The sequence below is a fragment of the Engystomops pustulosus genome, chromosome 2 (genome assembly GCF_040894005.1).
Source record: "Engystomops pustulosus chromosome 2, aEngPut4.maternal, whole genome shotgun sequence".
Lineage (NCBI taxonomy): Eukaryota > Metazoa > Chordata > Amphibia > Anura > Leptodactylidae > Engystomops > Engystomops pustulosus.
Genome location: NC_092412.1, coordinates 9,270,638 through 9,291,513, shown reverse-complemented (window position 1 = coordinate 9,291,513; position 20,876 = coordinate 9,270,638). Strand labels below are relative to the sequence as shown.

At 49.5% G+C, this 20,876-nt stretch overlaps 1 protein-coding gene across 1 annotated transcript in view; it reads right to left on the bottom strand.

Moving 5' to 3' along the window:
• Positions 1 to 11,190: 11,190 nt before the first annotated feature.
• LOC140116870 (uncharacterized) overlaps positions 11,191 to 20,876 on the bottom strand; it is a 401,113-nt gene continuing 391,427 nt past the window's right edge. The window contains 4 exon segments of the mRNA XM_072133304.1: positions 11,191 to 12,563; positions 12,566 to 13,537; positions 15,859 to 15,937; positions 16,233 to 16,694. Coding sequence (XP_071989405.1) covers positions 12,457 to 12,563; positions 12,566 to 13,537; positions 15,859 to 15,937; positions 16,233 to 16,694 — 1,620 coding nt within the window. The 3' untranslated portion in view covers positions 11,191 to 12,456.

Sequence of the window (20,876 nt, the reverse complement as noted above, 5' to 3'; positions counted from 1 at the left end):
CACACTGCAGCTTCTTCTCTGCTCCCTGCACCACACACTGCAGCTTCTTCTCTCCTCTCTGCACCACCCACGGCAGCAGCTTCTCTCCTCCCTGCACCGCACACTGCAGCTTCTTCTCTCCTCTCTGCACCGCACACTGCAGTTTCTTCTCCTCCTCTCTGCACCGCACACTGCAGCTTCTCCTCTCCTTCCTGCTCCACACTGCAGCTTCTCCTCTCCTCCCTACACAGCACTGCAGTTTCTTCTCTCCTCCCTGCACCGCACACTGCAGCTTCTCCTCTCCTTCCTGCACCACACACTGCAGCTTCTTCTCTCCTCCCTGCACCACCCACTGCAGCTTCTCCTCTTCTCCCTGCACCGCACACTGCAGCTTCTTCTCTCCTCCCTGCACCGCACACGGCAGCTTCTTCTCCTCCTCCCTGCACCGCACACGGCAGCTTCATCTCTCCTCTCTGCACCGCACACGGCAGCTTCTTCTCCTCCTCCCTGCACCGCACACTGCAGCTTCTTCTCCTCCTCCCTGCACCGCACACTGCAGCTTCTTCTCCTCCTCCCTGCAACGCACACTGCAGCTTCTTCTCCTCCTCCCTGCACCGCACACTGCAGCTTCTTCTCCTTCTCCCTGCACCGCACACTGCAGCTTCTTCTCCTCCTCCCTGCACCACACACTGCAGCTTCTTCTCTCCTCTCTGCACCGCACACTGCAGCTTCTTCTCTCCTCCCTGCACCGCACACTGCAGCTTCTTCTCTCCTCTCTGCACCACCCACGGCAGCTTCTTCTCTCCTCTCTGCACCACCCACGGCAGCTTCTTCTCTCCCCCCTTCACCGCACACTGCAGCTTCTTCTCCACTCCTCCCTGCACCGCACACTGCAGCTTCTCCACTCCTCCCTGCACCGCACACTGCAGCTTCTTCTCTCCTCCCTGCACCACACACTGCAGCTTCTTGTCTCCTCCATGCATCGCACACTGCAGCTTCTCCTCCCTGCACCGCACACTGCAGCTTCTTCTCTCCTCCCTGCTCCACACTGCAGCTTCTTCTCTCCTCCCTGCACCGCACAGTGCAGCTTCTTCTCTCCTCCCTGCACCGCACACTGCAGCTTCTTCTCTCCTCCCTGCACCGCACACTGCAGCTTCTTCTCTCCTCCCTGCACCGCACACTGCAGCTTCTTCTCTCCTCCCTGCACCACACACTGCAGCTTCTTCTCTCCTCTCTGCACCACCCACGGCAGCAGCTTCTCTCCTCCCTGCACCGCACACTGCAGCTTCTTCTCCTCCTCTCTGCACCGCACACTGCAGCTTCTCCTCTCCTCCCTGCACCACACACTGCAGCTTCTCCTCTCCTCCCTGCACCACACACTGCAGCTTCTTCTCTCCTCTCTGCACCGCACACTGCAGATTCTTCTCCTCCTCCCTGCACCGCACACTGCAGCTTCTCCTCTCCTCCCTGCTCCACACACTGCAGCTTCTCCTCTCCTCCCTGTACCGCACACTGACACTTCTTCTTCTCCTCCCTGCACCGCGCACTGCAGCTTCTTCTCTCCTCCCTGCACCACACTGCAGCTTCTTTTCTCTTTCCTGCACTGCACTGCAGCTTCTTCTCTCCTCCCTGCACCACACACTGCAGCTTCTCCTCTTCTCCCTGCACCGCACCCTGCAGCTTCTCCTCTTCTCCCTGCACCGCACCCTGCAGCTTCTCCTCTTCTCCCTGCACCGCACCCTGCAGCTTCTCCTCTTCTCCCTGAACCGCACCCTGCAGCTTCTCCTCTTCTCCCTGCACCGCACCCTGCAGCTTCTCCTCTTCTCCCTGCACCGCACCCTGCAGCTTCTCCTCTTCTCCCTGCACCGCACCCTGCAGCTTCTCCTCTTCTCCCTGCACCGCACACTGCAGCTTCTTCTCTCCTCCCTGCACCGCACACTGCAGCTTCTTCTCTCCTCCCTGCACCGCACACTGCAGCTTCTTCTCTCCTCCCTGCACCACACACTGCAGCTTCTCCTCTCCTCCCTGCACCACACACGGCAGCTTCTTCTCTCCTCTCTGCACCGCACACTGCAGTTTCTTCTCCTCCTCTCTGCACCGCACACTGCAGCTTCTCCTCTCCTCCCTGCACCACACACTGCAGCTTCTCCTCTCCTCCCTGCTCCACACTGCAGCTTCTTCTCTACTCCCTGCACTGCACACTGCAGTTTCTTCTCTCCTCCCTGCACCGCACACTGCAGCTTCTCCTCTCCTCCCTGCACCGCACACTGCAGCTTCTTCTCTCCTCCCTGCACCACACACTGCAGCTTCTCCTCTTCTCCCTGCACCACACACTGCAGCTTCTTCTCTCCTCTCTGCACCGCACACTGCAGATTCTTCTCCTCCTCCCTGCACCGCACACTGCAGCTTCTCCTCTCCTCCCTGCTCCACACACTGCAGCTTCTCCTCTCCTCCCTGTACCGCACACTGACACTTCTTCTTCTCCTCCCTGCACCGTGCACTGCAGCTTCTTCTCTCCTCCCTGCACCACACTGCAGCTTCTATTCTCCTCCCTGCACTGCACTGCAGCTTCTTCTCTCCTCCCTGCACCACACACTGCAGCTTCTCCTCTTCTCCCTGCACCGCACCCTGCAGCTTCTCCTCTTCTCCCTGCACCGCACCCTGCAGCTTCTCCTCTTCTCCCTGCACCGCACCCTGCAGCTTCTCCTCTTCTCCCTGCACCACACACTGCAGTTTCTTCTCCTCCTCTCTGCACCGCACACTGCAGTTTCTTCTCCTCCTCTCTGCACCGCACACTGCAGCTTCTCCTCTCCTCCCTGCTCCACACTGCAGCTTCTCCTCTCCTCCCTACACAGCACTGCAGTTTCTTCTCTCCTCCCTGCACCGCACACTGCAGCTTCTCCTCTCCTTCCTGCACCACACACTGCAGCTTCTTCTCTCCTCCCTGCACCACCCACTGCAGCTTCTCCTTTTCTCCCTGCACCGCACACTGCAGCTTCTTCTCTCCTCCCTGCACCGCACACTGCAGCTTCTTCTCCTCCTCCCTGCACCGCACACGGCAGCTTCATCTCTCCTCTCTGCACCGCACACGGCAGCTTCTTCTCCTCCTCCCTGCACCGCACACTGCAGCTTCTTCTCCTCCTCCCTGCACCGCACACTGCAGCTTCTTCTCCTCCTCCCTGCACCGCACACTGCAGCTTCTTCTCCTCCTCCCTGCACCGCACACTGCAGCTTCTTCTCCTCCTCCCTGCACCGCACACTGCAGCTTCTTCTCCTCCTCCCTGCACCGCACACTGCAGCTTCTTCTCCTTCTCCCTGCACCGCACACTGCAGCTTCTTCTCCTCCTCCCTGCACCACACACTGCAGCTTCTTCTCTCCTCTCTGCACCGCACACTGCAGCTTCTTCTCTCCTCCCTGCACCGCACACTGCAGCTTCTTCTCTCCTCTCTGCACCACCCACGGCAGCTTCTTCTCTCCTCTCTGCACCACCCACGGCAGCTTCTTCTCTCCTCCCTGCACCGCACACTGCAGCTTCTTCTCCTCCTCCCTGCACCGCACACTGCAGCTTCTCCTCTCCTTCCTGCTTCACACAATGCAGCTTCTCCACTCCTCCCTGCACCGCACACTGCAGTTTCTTCTCTCCTCCCTGCACCGCACACTGCAGCTTCTCCTCTCCTTCCTGCACCACACACTGCAGCTTCTTCTCTCCTCCCTGCACCACCCACTGCAGCTTCTCCTCTTCTCCCTGCACCGCACACTGCAGCTTCTTCTCTCCTCCCTGCACCGCACACTGCAGCTTCTTCTCCTCCTCCCTGCACCGCACACGGCAGCTTCATCTCTCCTCTCTGCACCGCACACGGCAGCTTCTTCTCCTCCTCCCTGCACCACACACTGCAGCTTCTTCTCCTCCTCCCTGCACCGCACACCGCAGCTTCATCTCCTCCTCCCTGCACCGCACACTGCAGCTTCTTCTCCTTCTCCCTGCACCGCACACTGCAGCTTCTTCTCCTTCTCCCTGCACCACACACTGCAGCTTCTTCTCTCCTCCCTGCACCGCACACTGCAGCTTCTTCTCTCCTCTCTGCACCACCCACGGCAGCTTCTTCTCTCCTCTCTGCACCATCCACGGCAGCTTCTTCTCTCCTCCCTGCACCGCACACTGCAGCTTCTTCTCCACTCCTCCCTGCACCGCACACTGCAGCTTCTCCACTCCTCCCTGCACCGCACACTGCAGCTTCTTCTCTCCTCCCTGCACCACACACTGCAGCTTCTTGTCTCCTCCATGCATCGCACACTGCAGCTTCTCCTCCCTGCACCGCACACTGCAGCTTCTTCTCTCCTCCCTGCTCCACACTGCAGCTTCTTCTCTCCTCCCTGCACCGCACAGTGCAGCTTCTTCTCTCCTCCCTGCACCGCACACTGCAGCTTCTCCTCTCCTCCCTGCACCGCACACTGCAGCTTCTCCTCTCCTCCCTGCACCGCACACTGCAGCTTCTCCTCTCCTCCCTGCACCGCACACTGCAGCTTCTCCTCTCCTCCCTGCACCGCACACTGCAGCTTCTCCTCTCCTCCCTGCACCGCACACTGCAGATCTTCTCTCCTCCCTGCACCGCACACTGCAGCTTCTCCTCTCCTCCCTGCACCGCACACTGCAGCTTCTCCTCTCCTCCCTGCACCACACACTGCAGCTTCTTCTTGTTGGTTGGATGTGGCGGCATTAGAGGCACACCAGGAGCAGGAGATACTTGTCAGTGTGGCTGACAAGAACTTACCACTCCTGTGTCCTCTCTTCAGAGACCTTAACCCAGTGCAGACATCCAATGTCAGGAGTCAAGACACAGAGTGGAGCAGCAGGAAAGGAGCCAGAAGGAGTGAGAACTTCTCAGCTGCATCTCGCATAGAAGTGTCCTGGGACTCTCAGCAGGCAGCGGATTGTAACAAACGGCCGAGGGCTTTTAGTTGAGATGAATGTGGCTGCAGTTTATGTACATGCTCAGCAGTGAAGAAAGAGCCACCAGGAGAGTCAGAGTGAGGAATCGGAGAGAGAAGTTTTGTGACTGCACAGCACTGGAGGTCACTGGACTGAGGGAGGAGTGATGGCGCTGGACTGTGCTGCTCCTCACTAATAGCAGATACTGGACCCCACATGGAGGGACCTGGAGCATGCTGGGAGTTGTAGTACCTCCATATAGTGTGTGCTCCTGGAGCAGGCTGGGAGTTGGAGTTCCTCCATATAGTGTGTGTGTGCTGCTTGAGGATACTGGGAGTTGTAGTCCCTACATATAGTCTGTGTGCTCCTGGAACATGCTGGGAGTTGTAGTTCCTCCATATAGTGTGTGTGCTCCTGGAGCACGCTGTGAGTTGTAGTCCCTCCATATAGTGTGTGTGCTCCTGGAGCATGCTGGGAGTTGTAGTCCCTCCATATAGTGTGTGTGTGCTCCTGGAGCATACTGGGAGTTGTAGTCCCTCCATATATAGTGTGTGTGCTCCTGGAGCATGCTGGGAGTTGTAGTCCCTCCATATAGTGTGTGTGTGCTCCTGGAGCATGCTGGGAGTTGTAGTCCCTCCATATAGTGTGTGCGCTCCTGGAGCATGCTGGGAGTTGTAGTCCCTCCATATAGTGTGTGTGCGCTCCTGGAGCATGCTGGGAGTTGTAGTCCCTCCATATAGTGTGTGTGCTCCTGGAGCATGCTGGGAGTCGTAGTCCCTCCATATAGTGTATGTGCTCCTTGAGCATGCTGGGAGTTGTAGTCCCTCCATATAGTGTGTGTGCTCCTGGAGCATGCTGGGAGTCGTAGTCCCTCCATATAGTGTGTGTGCTCCTGGAGCATGCTGGGAGTTGTAGTCCCTCCATATAGTGTATGTGTGCTCCTGGAGCATGCTGGGAGTTGTAGTCCCTCCATATAGTGTGTGTGCTCCTGGAGCATGCTGGGAGTTGTAGTCCCTCCATATAGTGTGTGCGCTCCTGGAGCATGCTGGGAGTTGTAGTCCCTCCATATAGTGTGTGTGCTCCTGGAGCATGCTGGGAGTTGTAGTCCCTCCATATAGTGTGTGTGTGCTCCTGGAGCATGCTGGGAGTTGTAGTCCCTCCTCTGGTCACTTACCTCTTCTCTCCTCAGTGCAGGACACTCTCTGCCTCACACACGTCTCCAGCTAAGTATCCACTAGTCATGTGACCCAGGGAGTGTGATGCCACTGAGGGGCGGGGCCTCCTGCTCACTATCCACTAGTCATGTGACCCGGGGAGTGTGATGCAACTGAGGGGCTGGGCCTCCTGCTCACTATCCACTAGTCATGTGACCCTGGGAGTGTGATGTCACTGAGGGGCGGGGCCTCCTGCTCACTATCCACTAGTCATGTGACCCTGGGAGTGTGATGTCACTGAGGGGCGGGACCTCCTGCTCACGATCCACTCTTACGAGGACAGGAAGCAGCAGAGATGAAGGACCTGTGAAGATGTCATAGAAGGTTTTTTTTTTTTAATTGAAAAACTTTATTCAAAATATTTGCACAGACAATTTATTTATACCCTGTTTCCCCTAGTACCTAGTGTTCAGGCTTAGAAATATAAGGCCTCCCCTGAAAATAAGACCTAGCGGCCGCCATTGCAGCAGCTCCCCCCGCGCCATACATTATTATTAGTAAATCTTTTAGATGCTGCAGAAGTTTGTGACATGGAGAAGAATTCATGGAAGTAAATCACCGGCTGTTCTGCTGCAAATGTGATCCCATCAGCTCCCAGGATAAGAAGGGTCATTTATGGGAAGGGCTTTTACTAAACATCAGAGACCGGGGCCAATGATTCTCATAGAAATGGAGTCATAAGAAATAAAGCAGGAAATTCAGAGTTTGGAGAGTCATAAGGAGGTTAGAGAAGGAGAATGTTTGTTTAACGATAAATGTAAATTCTTGTTCATGGAAAAATAAGACATCCCCTGAAAATAAGACCTCGCGCCTCTTTAGGAGCAAAAATTAATATATGACACTGTCTTATTTTCGGGGAAACAGGGTAATAATAATAATTCCTTTTATTATTGGTTTTGTTGGGATTTTTTGGTATGAAAAAAAAACTCAAAAAAGTCACAATGAGGTTATTCTGTCGCTATTCACTACAAAAAAAAGTTGCACGGGACTATTTCCTGCCACAACAATAATCTGGCAGAAACATAGAACTTCATACTTCGGTGTACGAAGCTTTGGGTGGTGTCATTTATTTGCGACTTTTGATGACGTTTTCAATTATATCATTTTTAGGATTGCGCAACCTTTTGATAACTTTTTATTTAATTTGTAATATTTTTTTCAAAATGGCCAAAAAGTGCCATTTGCGACTTTGGGCGCTATTTTCTGTTACGGTTTTAAACTTAGTGAAAATCTGTTATTATATTTTGATAGATCAGGCATTTTCAGATGTAGAGATACATAGTGGGGCAGATTTACTTACCCGGCCTATTCGTGATCCAGCGGCGCGCTCTGTATTCGGGTCTTCTGGCGATTCACTGAGGTAGTTCCTCCGACGTCCACCAGGTGGCGCTGCTGCGCTGAAGTTCCCCGGAATGCACTGATCTTCACTAATCCGGACCAAGTGAAGGTAAGCGCGAGTACAGCGACACTTTTTTTTTTTTTATGCGGCCACGCCCTCCCCCCCCCCTGATTTCTGTCGCGTGCATGCCGGCGCGGATGCGCCAAAATCCGATCGCGTGTGCCAAAATCCCGGGACAATACAGGGAAAATTGGCGCAAATCGGAAATATTTGGGTAACACGTCGGGAAACCGCGAATCAGGCCCTTAGTAAATGACCCCCAATGTGTTTATGATTTTTACTGTTAATTCATATAAGCTCTAGGGAAAGGGGGGGGGGTGATTAGAATTTTTAGTTTTTTTTTTATATGATTTTTTTTTTTACTTTTTAATTTTTATTTATTTACTATTTTCCAGACCTCCTAGGGTACTTTAACTTTTGTCTGATTGATCCAGTTTATAGGGATTTTGCACATCATCTATTACAATGTGCAAATCGCACATTGTAATAGATAGCCTAAAACATGGCAGCCTAAGATTTTTGTGTGACCTGAGGCTGTCATGGCAATGGATCACCGCTCCACGATGACGGCACGAGGAGCGATGATCGGAGGCAATGTGGCGGAGCCACGGGCTCGTTTAAGCTACCGGCAGCGATCAAAGGGTTAACACCCGTGATCGGTGCTAGCAGGTGTTAGCGACAGGTGTTTGTTTCATTGTGAAGCAAACATCTGGTGAGTATGAAGAGGGGTCAGCTCCTTTGCTCATTCTTGCCACGTTCATTTCCGAACAGAAATACCTGGAGAGTGCGAACCCATTGAGACCATGTGTCTTACCACAGTGAGATAAACACAGACAGGATGGCGCAACCCTAGTGTAAAACTGCATGAATACGAAGATGAAACAACAGTGATGAAACTCTCACCTGGTGTTCGGTGAAAGTATGCCTGTAATAGGAGTGGCAGCCGGTCCAGTAGAACTCCACGTTGAATCCTGGCCAGGAATCCCAGGGAACGTGGGAGACTGATGCAAAAACCCGTAGGATGATGATAATGAAGGGAACCGGCGCTCTAATGTCCACAAAGTTGTTGGAGCCTTGTTTTTCAATTCTGGCAATAGTGATAGGGCACCTCACAAGAGTGGTTATGTTAATCTACCCAATCAACTCCAATCACACAAAAGAGTAGCACACCACACGGTGTCTACCAAGGGAACACCACATATTCTGTCGAACCTTTCGAACAACGGGTGAAAGCCAGACCACCCCTCCGTCAACATGAGGGTCTCAGAACCTTTCATAACTCTAGGAGGAGACCAAGTGCCCCTCAGAACCTAATCTTACTGCAGGTCCCCTATGTCCCCCCAATAACATCACGGTGGAATCACCAAAGATCCGGGCTCCCCTAGACACCATGACAGACCCACCCATCTTTCACCCATTTATCATGGCTGTCAGTACATGATGCAACTTCTTCTCAGAGCATAGTGGGTGAATCGACCCTTGGGAACTGCATCGAAATTGAAGAATTACCCTCTATCTCAGGTACTACATCTCCCACTAGCAATTCCTCTTTTTGATTCGACGAGACCCAGCACCCCTTTACAGTCCCCTCTAGGTACCAGCCTTTGCATGACTCCAAAACTTTCCCTCCCCCAGAGAAAAAGACCAGAGCAAAATACAATTTTGAACTATTTCATCACTCTGAATTCACCAAAATCATACAAAAAAAAAAGAGGCAGAGAGGATGAAGGGGAGGCAAAAAAAGAGACAAAGAAAAGAGAACAAGACAAGCATCTTAGTTCTCTCTCCACAGAAAACGTTTTCAAGTGACCCCACCACTACCCCCTTATCACGGAATACCATAAAAATGTTTGTCAGCATATGTACTAACCATGGTCTAGGAATCAGTATTATTAAGAGGCCTCAACTTTTGCCCCTCGAAAACAACAAATGGTTTCGATCTTTTCATTGAGCCCAACATATTTGTGAAGAAACTTACTCAACAGCGATACTTTCAGAATGAGAAGATTATGAATACGCCCGATTTCGCTGGTAACCCATCAGATCTGTTTATCCATCAGAACGTGAGTAAGAAGTCCACATTCAATCCTGTACAACACAGGGGCCACCATATTGAAACGTTTTTTTTTTCTCTGGTGGCCAGCGAATTAAAAAATTTAAGATCTTTTCAAGACATTGGGAGCAACTGCCTGGATGCCCTTAAAAGTCTTGGCTCCACCATGGTTATAGTTATCCGCTCTGATGACAAGGGGGGTGGGGTGGTGATCTAGAACCAGGCGGACTACATAGCCAAAGCTATGCACATCTTGGGTGATTCTAACTATTACAAACCCCTCTTACCGCTCCGTAGCCAACGCTGAGTATCAGACTAACATACACTTTCCCTCAGCTCATATTTCATTTGCTTGGAGTAAGTTGGATCGCTAATCAGGGTTTTTACCTCTTGTATAAGATTATGAGATATAATTCAGTGACGATCCGTCCGCCGATTATGACATATCATGAAACATTGCACTATGCATAGTTAGTTGTTAATATATTCCATTTTATGTTCTTTTTGTGACATTAAAACTATGATTTTTAACTCTCAGTCTTGAGATTTTATGACTTAATTCATTTATTTATATTCAGTGTATGAATAACCTTTGACCCACCCGATGCTCCACATGACTCACTGGTTTCCGGTGTCTCAGGTTTTTCAAGTGTTTATATGGATTGGAATCTTTTGTCTGTGTTTTGCCTGATGAAAGCTCCGGTACGGAGCTGAAACGCGTTGCACGTTTACAATAAAGAATTAAAAAGAATTGATAAACAAGACTCCAACAACTTTGTGGACGTTTGAGCACTGTTTCGCTTCATTATCATCATCCTACGGGTTTTTGCACCTACATTTCAGAAACTTCTCCAGAATCCACCATTTCTTACAAATGAAACGTCTAAAATGCTAATTGTTGCACTTATTCACTCTCGGCTAGACTCCTGTAACTCTCTACTAATTGATCTTCCACTCACTAAACTCTCTCCTCTCCAATCTATTCTTAATGCAGTAACCAGGCTCATCTTTCCGACCAAATGCTACACGGATGACTCCATTTTGTACCAGTCACTGCACTGATTGCCGTCTCCTTCCGAATACAGTTTAAAATAATAACCCTCATCAACAAAGCTCTGCATAATGCTGCAGCCCCTTTTCTTTTCTCTTATCTCAGTCTATCATCATTGATGTTAGATTAATCTCTACCTTAGTTCGAACCTCTCATGCACGTCTCCAGGACTTCTCCCAAGCTGCACCAAATTTCTGGAATACCCAACCTCTAAAGTTTTAAACATGTTGTCTTTAGAGAGCCTATCCCACTCGGAAACTGCAAGAAATTTCAACTCTCTCTTTACTAATCCATCGTGTTTCCTCCTCCCGTCTGCTATCTGGAAAACACCAGATAGATAACAAGCTCCAGACTTCTCTGTATTCACATTTACCTTAGACTTTGTATATAAAATGGCGGCTGATGGCAGAGATTTTATTTATTAAAATATTTTATCCTGTTCCCTTATAGAGAATACAGTAGAGTAGCAAAAATGTATGAAGGAACACTATTAGATGGTCCTATTTAGGGAGTCTGAGCTTTTACGATCAGACCGGTTTTATATTCTCCTCGGTGGTACTCTAACTCATATAAACAGTCGGTGTATAGAATTCCCGGATAGTCACCACAATGAGAGAGAAGAAGAAAAGTTGGCACTCACTGATTCTTTATTCAATTCATCTTAAAAGTTGGCGAACAATACAGGGGAGAGGGTAAGCATTCGGAGCTCGTTCTAGGGACTAGGGTCCTCTCCCACCCCTTACCCCCGGGCAATGCCCCACGACCGGTGCTGATACACATCCAGCATTATAAAGATAGAGAATGGGTAAAGATGATGGCAATTTCCCATGGTTTTTCTGCAGAAGTGCAACACATAAGAGTGCAGTTCCAACAAGATGATGACAGCTTCAGAAGTTAATCATCCCTTATGCAATGTTCTACCCCGCACAGCTGCTGATCTCGGCCTGGGGCACCAATCACTTCTTTGAATCGGCGGATGAAGAGTCCTGCTGGCTTGAACTGAATGATCGTTGTCTGCAGCACCAGAGGGATTCTCGGCCACGTCCACGTAATTGTCCTCAGGACTCTCACTCCTTGGTGGTGTTATAGAAAGCCTTCTACTACTGTTGCAAAGGTACTGTTTAGAATTGGTTGAAATTCGCTTAGCGTCGATTCGCCAAATTTTTCGAAAAAATTAGATTCGACCCGAATCGAATCTTGACGAATCACGTTAAATAACAGGTATTTCCTGGCTGCAGAGAGCCTGTAAGGTGTTGTAGAACGTTGTGCCATGCTCAAATATGCATAGGGAGCGTGGTTTAGTATGACACGCACATGACAGCCGCCGCTCTTAGAATCGCTTCACTCTTCAACTCCATGTGCACTTACAGAGGCCAACTTCACCAAATAAGTGAAGCGGGAACGCAGCCTGACAAGGTAACGCCTGTGCCAAAAACAAACAGGAGTTGATCATGGGTTTGAGGCAGAGAAACAAAAGTCCCTCTGCTCCTCAGAGCTTAGAGTCCTCCAAAGATCAACCAATTGTACCTCATGTAGATGTCTCGCTAGGCCTGTAGTAGGATTGTCACTAGCCCTGTCATGGCTTCACTTATAGAGATCTTCCACTTTAATGAGGACACCGCTACTATGGGGGCAGTTTGGGAGGTGGCATAAGGGGTATATAAGAGATTTGTACAGTAGGGATGTTAAAAAGGTGAAATTTAAAAGCTCTGCTCTAACAAATGCTAAAGTGTAGAGTAGATGGGACGGAGAGACATTTTATTAATTCCCCATCTGAGACCACGAAGTCCCACTGGTTAGAAGCACAAAAACTGCTTTCTGATCATTTACTATAAACATAAAGTAAAACCTTCTCCACTTTCTGTACAGAAAAATGGTTTCTCTCCCGTGTGAGTTCTCTGATGAATAAGTAATTTAGATTTCTCAAAATATTTCAACATTCTGAACATAAAAGTGGCTTCTACCTGGTGTGAATTCCCAGATGATTAACAAGATATTTTTTCCGGGTAAAACATTTTCCACATTCTAGACATGAAAATGGCTTCTCCCCTGTGTGACTTCTTTGGTGTTTAACAAGATCTGATTTTTGAGCAAAACATTTTCCACATTCTGAACATGGAAATGGTTTCACCCCTGTGTGAATTCTCTGGTGCTGAATAAGCGCTGAAATCGAGCGGAAATATTTTCCGCATTCATTACACGAAAATGGCCTCTCTCCTGTGTGAGTTCTCTGATGTACTAGCAATTGTGATATCTGGGAAAAACATTTTCCACATTCCGAACATAAAAATGGCTTCTCTCCTGTGTGAATTAGTTGATGTTTTAGTAAACCTGATTTCAGAGAAAAACATTTCCCGCATTCTGAACATGAAAACGACTTTTCTGCTTTGTGACTTTTTTGATGTCTTTGCAGGTTTGATTTATCACTAAAACATCTTCCACATTCTGAACATGAAAATGGCTTCTCTCCCGTGTGAGTTCTCTGATGATCAACAAGCACCGTTTTCTGGCGAAAACATTTCCCACATTCAGTACATGAGAATGGCTTCTCCCCACTGTGAATTCTATGATGTTGAATAAGAAGGGATTTCCTGCGGAAAAATTTCCCACATTCAGCACACGGAAATGGCTTCTCCCCTCTATGAATTCTCTGATGTACAGAAAGATGTGATTTATTGAAAGAATATTTTCCACATTCAGTACATGAATATGGCTTCTCTCCTGTGTGAGTTCTCAGATGTTGATCAATATTTGATTTCTGGGTAAAACTCTCCTCACATTTCGGACATGAGAACTGCCCCTTATCTCCATGATTTCCCTTCTCTGTGGAAAGATGTGACTGATTATCTTCTACTTCACCACAAGGAGATGAGGGGGGACGTCCATGGGAACCTCTTGTACTTTCATCTCCTGGAAAATATAGTCAAGAAATTAATATTGGAAGTTTCCTTTCCCAGTTACAAGCAGAAGTAAAGCGGCCAGTCAGTAACATACAGTCATCAACGGAGAGAGAGGTCATGAATATAAATCCATTGACATATAATTTGAATAAAATCCAACCATGAAATAAATCCTCAAATCTGTAGAGACTGGAATCTTCTACTTCCAAGACATAAGAGTGTTGTGTAACCAGAGATTCCCATCCCCCCCCTGGAGCGAAGCCTAGAAGTCCTAGAAAACCAGTGCAGTTATGCAGTTATATATTTATACACATGTATATACTATATTATCATGTACAATGTGGTGGGGACTTTAGTCATACAGGATTTATGCATTATTTATCCTTTATATTGTATGATATTTTAGTATAACACATTCTTTATCTCGCACTTTATGTCTCTGTTTATACATTTTATGGTATAATCTTATATTTCCGGCTCATCGCCAGTTTCATGTAATGGTTATTTATTGCTAAATGTTCTGGTGTTAGATCTCGTCTCCTCTGTTACTCAGGTATTTCAGTCTCTATCCAGCGCTGCGTGCGCATGCGGAGATCCGGAGAGCTGATGTGACCCCGGCACTTCCTTACTATGGTAACGGTTCATGCACGCACAATGTCGGCCGGATGCTTCACTTTCCATTTCTCGCACTTCATGATCCTACTCTGTAAATCCGTCTTCTCTGCAAATTTTTATTAAAGTTTTTCCATTTTTACAGAAAAAAAAAATCACATAATACAACAGGAAGTGTACAAATGAGATGTAGAAACACCATATGTGGACAGACAGTGGTATTTCCCTGATGACGTGGTCCGGTCCCTGACCCAACACATCTATTCAAAAGGATTTCCTGCCCGATGTCTCCTCTGGCGATTCCCCTGCAGACAGCTACTAGGAGCCCGTACCACAGCACAAGTCATTCAGCACCGAAAATGACAGAATCCCAGTATTGAACCGTTCCGAGTATGAAAGTATCGCACAAGCTTTGAGATGTCGGTACATGGCACAACCTTATACCAGGATATTCGTCTATCTCTGTGCTCTGAATCCCAGAAAGACACTTTCCACCCCCTTTTAGCCCAATAATATCAGGTGTTGGATCCCTTTTAGAGGGACTTTTGCATTGGCTAGACCAGTTATGACCATTGCTGAAAAGGTCCAAGACGGTTTTTAAATATTAAAAGTGATGGACAATATAGAAAAGAAATTGGAATATGTATCCATAACTTTACACCTCAATACCCCATAACCTTCCTACACAATCTGTGGCACCACACAAACATTTTTCTCACAATATATTTGTCTCCTTAAGACAAATCTTTCTGAGCAGCTAATTTCCCCCCCTTTAGGCCGACGTATATATACAGCCTATATACGCCCCCACAGACGGCAATGGGCGCGCGGTGCCCTATGGTAGCGGTACGGTGCCACACACCGGCAGAGAGGACGGAACATACACAGGAATCACCGAAAGCTGTATGATGCCATCTGTCACGGGTGGTCCCGCGACCCACATCGCGGGTCGCGGGCTCACCCGTGCCGCCCTGCCCCCGCCAGCGCGCCGCCAGCGCATCTCACCCGTCCCGGCTCCTGGCTCCCTCCCCTCCGCTGCGCGCGCGCGTCCCCGACTGCTAGGACGCGCGTGCGGCACCTTCTCCAAATTTAAAGGCCCAGCGCGCCATTAATTGGCGCTGGCCATATTGCCCAATTCTTCATAAGCCTGCCTCTTCCTGTTACCCTTGCCGGATCTTTGTGCCTCATAGCCTTAGAGAAAGCTTACTAGCGATTATTCCTGCGTTCCTGTGTATTCCTGCGTTCCCGTGTATTCCTGTGTGTTCCCGCTCCTGTGTCCTGTGTTACCCGAGTTCCTCCGTGTTGCTGTGTTCCGTGTGCCTGTGTTCCCGTTCCCACCTGCCTGGACCTCCTGTTGCTGAACCCGGACTTGGACCTGACGTTGCATCTCTGCCGCCTGCCCTGTACCTGGACCTGACTACGAGATTGTCATCCGCTAAGGTACCTCGACCTCGGCTGCCACCGTGAGCTAGTCACACCTGGGAACGACCTAGTGGTATCCTGCCGCAGCAAGTCCAACCCGCTTTGTGGCGGGCTCTGGTGAATACCAGGTGCCGCTAGGCTCCGGTTCCAGGTGTTGGCTAGTTACATCTCCCGCGGTGGTCCAGAGGATCCACTGATCCTAACACCATCGCTCTCTACCTGGAGCAGGGAGATACAGATTGATCCGACCACTGGATGTGACCTCTCCCACCCACAAGGTACATGAAAGGCTCTTACCCTCCTCTGTCACTGATGAGGGGATTTCCTCTCCGCTCCTCCTTCCACAACTTTCCTGGAAAGATCCAACATGAAGGACCTGAGAAAACAAGGAAATGTCTCCAGAGATTCTCTTATATCCAAGTGATGGACAGAAACCTCTAGTAGCCTAGAGAGAAAATAGACTAAGGACTGATCATGGACAGAAGGTCCTAAATTATTCCTATCTCCTGCTCCATTAAACAGGCGTCCAAAAGTTTAATAATATTAGATATAGTTTGTAGTAAGGACTGACCAAACATCTCCCCATAGGCCCTCCACCCACTGATGCTGGAGGTCAGTAGCTTCATTACATCCATCTATAGAGGATTCACAGGAACCTCAGCTCCATCTACCTGATGATCCAGTGGGACGTTCTCCTCCGGTTCCTCTTTAATATCCCGGGAATCTCCAGGACTGGGACATCTCTCTCGTTCCTCTTTGATATCTCGGGAATCTTCAGGACTGGGACATCTCTCTGGTTCCTGTGTAATATCTCGGGAATCTCCAGGACTGGGACATCTCTCTGGTTCCTGTGTAATATCCCGGGAATCTTCAGGACTGGGACATCTCTCTGGATCCTCTTTAATATCTCGGGAATCTCCAGGACTGGGACATCTCTCTGGTTCCTGTGTAATATCCCGGGAATCTCCAGGACTGGGACATCTCTCTGGTTCCTGTGTAATATCCCGGGAATCTCCAGAACTGGGACATCTCTCTGGTTCCTGTGTAATATCTCGGGAATCTCCAGGACTGGGACATCTCTCTGGTGGATTTCTCTGACTGGATCCATCTATAGGAAATATACACAGTGACTGATACATTGTCTATATGTGATGATGAGATGATGGAGGAGGTGACCTCACACCTGCTCTGTCCTCTATAATCAGGAAGGTCTCCTCTTACCTGGTGATGTGAGGGGCTGGTGGTCCTCCATCATGATGTCCTTGTACTGGTCCTTGTGTCCTTCTATATACTCCCACTCCTCCATGGAGAAATAGACAGTGACGTCCTGACACCTTATAGGAACCTGACACCCACAATGACACAGTCATCACCCAGACCCCTCCCTTGTGTTATTGTACAATGTCCCAGCATTCCCGGCAGCGCTCACCTCTCCGCTCAGCAGCTCAGTGATCCTGGAGGTAAGTTCTAGGATCTTCTGCTCATGTATCAGTGAATGAGGTGGAGGCTCGGTGATGGGGCTCTGGGTCCATCCTCCTGACACACGGGGGGTCACACACTCACCAGACGACTTCTTCACTACTGTGTAATCCTGTGTATGGGGAGACACTGATCACTACATAGATCCTAAGAATCCTTCACCTCTCCAGTCATTTCCCGCTGTTATTCCTAGAGATAAGAGCCGTGTCCTGGGAGACTCTCACCTCTCCGGTTATCAAGGAGATCATCTCCAGGGTGAGCTCCAGGATCCTGGCCGCCATCTGCTCTCTGTCCTTCTCCCGGATCCCTGGTGGATCATTGATGGAAAGGATCATCTTTAGGAGAAACCTCTGGGAGTCCTGGATCTATAGAACCTGAGGAAACATGACAAGAACTAAGAGCAAACTCTATATGAAGCAATTGTGTCCATGACATGTGTGATGTGACAGATGGGGATTCTCCAGACACTGGAGGGGAGGTCACTGGACTGAGGGAGGAGTGATGGCGCTGGACTGTGCCGCTCCTCACTAATAGCACATACTGGACCCCACATGGAGGGACCTGGAGCATGCTGGGAGGTGTAGTCCCTCCATACAGTGTGTGTGCTCCTGGAGCATGCTGGGAGTTATAGTCTCTCCATATAGTGTGTGTGCTCCTGGAGCATGCTGGGAGTTGTAGTCCCTCCATATAGTGTGTGTGCTCCTGGAGCATGCTGGGAGTTGTAGTCCCTCCATATAGTGTGTATGCTCCTGGTGCATGCTGGGAGTTGTAGTCCCTCCATATAGTGTGTGTGCTCCTGGTGCATGCTGGAAGTTGTAGTCCCTCCATATAGTGTGTGTGCTCCTGGAGCCTGCTGGGAGTTGTAGTACCTCCATATAGTGTGTGCTCCTGGAGCATGCTAGGAGTTGTAGTCCCTCCATATAGTGTGTGTGCTCCTGGAGCATGCTGGGAGTTGTAGTTCCTCCATATAGTGTGTGTGCTCCTGGAGCATGCTGGGAGTTGTAGTCCCTTCATATAGTGTGTGTGCTCCTGGATCATGCTGGGAGTTGTAGTCCCTCCATATAGTGTGTGTGCTCCTGGAGGATGCTGAGAGTTATAGTCCCTCCTCTGGTCACTCACCTCTTCTCTCCTCAGTGCAGGACAATCTCTACCTCACACAGGTCTCCTGCTCACTATCCACTAGTCATGTGACCCGGGGAGTGTGATGTCACTGTAGGGGCGGGGCCTCCTCTCTATCCACTAGTCATGTGACCCGGGGAGTGTGATGTCACTGAGGGGCGGGGTGTACATGTGTATAGAGTAGAAGTGGTGGATGAAGGACCTGTGATGATGTAATAGATCATGTGATTAGTGGGGGCGGGGCGCTGGTTATGTATATATAACAGTGTGAGCTGCGGTGCAGATGCCCGGGTAGTAGTGAGCGGCGGCGGCTCTTCACCACTGAGCGGCCTCCATGAGGGACATTTGTGGTCCCCGCTTTGTCAGCTCTACCATCCCCGTCCATTCCCTGCAGGAGGAAACACTTCAGGTCGAGACGGATGAGGTGATGGTGACACAGGAAGAAGCTGAGGAGGGAGAGGGTCACACGGGGCTCGCAGGGCGGGTGCTGGACCAGTAGGAGATGGGGGAGTTCTCCCAGCAGGAGGCGCTGCTAATTTTGAGTGCGATACAATACTCAGAAAAGTATTACAATACTCGATTCCCATACTTTCAAGAAAAGAAAACGTATTATCTCAATGTTTAGGGTGCGGTCACATTTACATTCCGTTTAGAAATGCATTGGAAAGGTTTGGGGGCGGGGCTCAGCCTGATTGCATTTGCAACATCCCTGCCAATGCATGGGCAGAGGAGTAGTTGCGAAAAGCCCCTTGTACCATCCAGTACATATAGAGGTAATTTGCAGCGGTAGATACTGCCTGGATAGGCAAGGGTTAAGCTGATTTGACTGTTAATGTTATCATCCAATGATATGCCCCAATGCACTTAATTGTGAACTGGTGTGTGATTGGGGAGTGAGCCATCACCTGACCAGGTATTAACTAAACCCTTAGTCAGGGGAGGAGTTAAAAGAGTAAAGAGAGAGAGTTCCAGAGCCTCTGGACAGGAAGATACCAGCTGTCTTAGTGACCAGGTCTGCTCCTAGCACAGACCTGAGGAGATCATCTACAGAGCACATAGTGAGAGATACTGTGTCAGTCCACCATCAGGGCTGATACTGAACCATACCCAGGATTAAAGCTGCAGCTTCCAGCATTGGACACAGCTACATCCCAGCCTGCATCTGCATCCAGGCTGGTGACCCAACTCCTGAGGTTCCCTCTCCAAGATCACTCCAGTAATCTGCCTTTGTACAGAATCGTTTGGCTTATTGCTGCTGTTGGTTCGAATAAAGAACTGTAAGTTACTTTTATGCACAACATTGCCTTCGTCTGGTCCCTGCTACGGCTTTATCACCATTAAGGGCGCCCCATCTATCATACAGGGACTCATATTACAGAATCTAAGGGTTGCCCCAGGGAGAACCAGTACCACAGCCTCTCCCTCATCTAATTTCTTGCACACACCACCCGCTGGAGACCTGCCAGGCTGTGGGACAGTCCTCCAGTCCCCATACCAAGCACCGTGACACTAGCGTGCCTAGGGCGCAACCACCAGCCACTCCGGTATTCTGGGCCCTGGCTTCCTCCAGGCCCCTGGAAAAGATAGGCCCCGGTGGGGGATGTTGCACATTTGCATTTCCATTGAAACACATGCGATCAGTAACGGTCACCAGTGATTGGCCGGGAGAAGCTTTAGTGCAGTATATGGGATGTGCTGGTTGTCCTGGTAATGATAATATAAATACTACACTAAATAGTATAACTCAGCGCTCATGTAGACGGGAGCTTTCAATGTCCGCGCGCTATCCTTTTTTTGTGGATGGCAAACGGACTCATTTTTTCCCGTCTTTTTCGTCCGAGGGTACTGTCGGGGAACATGGGGCCGCCTCTACACTCCCCTAAAAAAAGAGGGCGGGGTTAGAAAAGGACTTTTCGTGACGCCGGTTGGGATAATGGTTGCTGACTTCAGCCCTGGGTGTTGCGGGTCAGCGTGATGTTATGAACCCTTCCCGACTAGGGCTGGCTCCCAGGGGCTAGATGGAGGAGGAGGTGTAAGTCACTTACCTCGGTGATAACGACCCCAAAGAAACTACTCATACACTTTCATTTGAACTTGAACTGTAGGGATGCGGCCACCTTGGTTAGCTATTATGATTCTTGCTTGTTCCTCAGCTTCACTGAACTCCTCTTATTACCGGCACAACCTCTGCTTGCAGCTCCTCTGAGACCCAGGCCTCGGGCCTGTCTTCTCTAAGACATGCTTCAATGGCTGGTGTTCCCTCTGACTGCTCCCGCAGACTGACTTCACTCCCTCCTCGCTCACACTCACTTCTGACACCTCACTCCTCTGCCTCTCACTGCAGACTTTCAACTCGTTCTCTCTCAACTCCAGACTCACTCTTAACTCTTCTTCAATTCTTCACAATTCTTCAATACTCTCTCACTTTGGTAGGCTGGCCCCTTTCTTTATTAAACAACAATTCAAGGTATATACACAGTACTTTGCCATAGCTGTAAGACCCGACATTTTACACAAAGTGGAGGGTGCTACATTCCCGGGGACTTAAAATGGAGTACGTCCTTGCACAACTTTTACACATTCACATACGTTACAGTTTTCCAATTAATGTGGGTGGGTTCAACCTTGCATAGAACTTAGCAATTGTATAAGGTAGTATAGGTTATCCTTGCTGCACAATAACACATTCCATGGTTCCTGCGTATTAATGGCCTCAA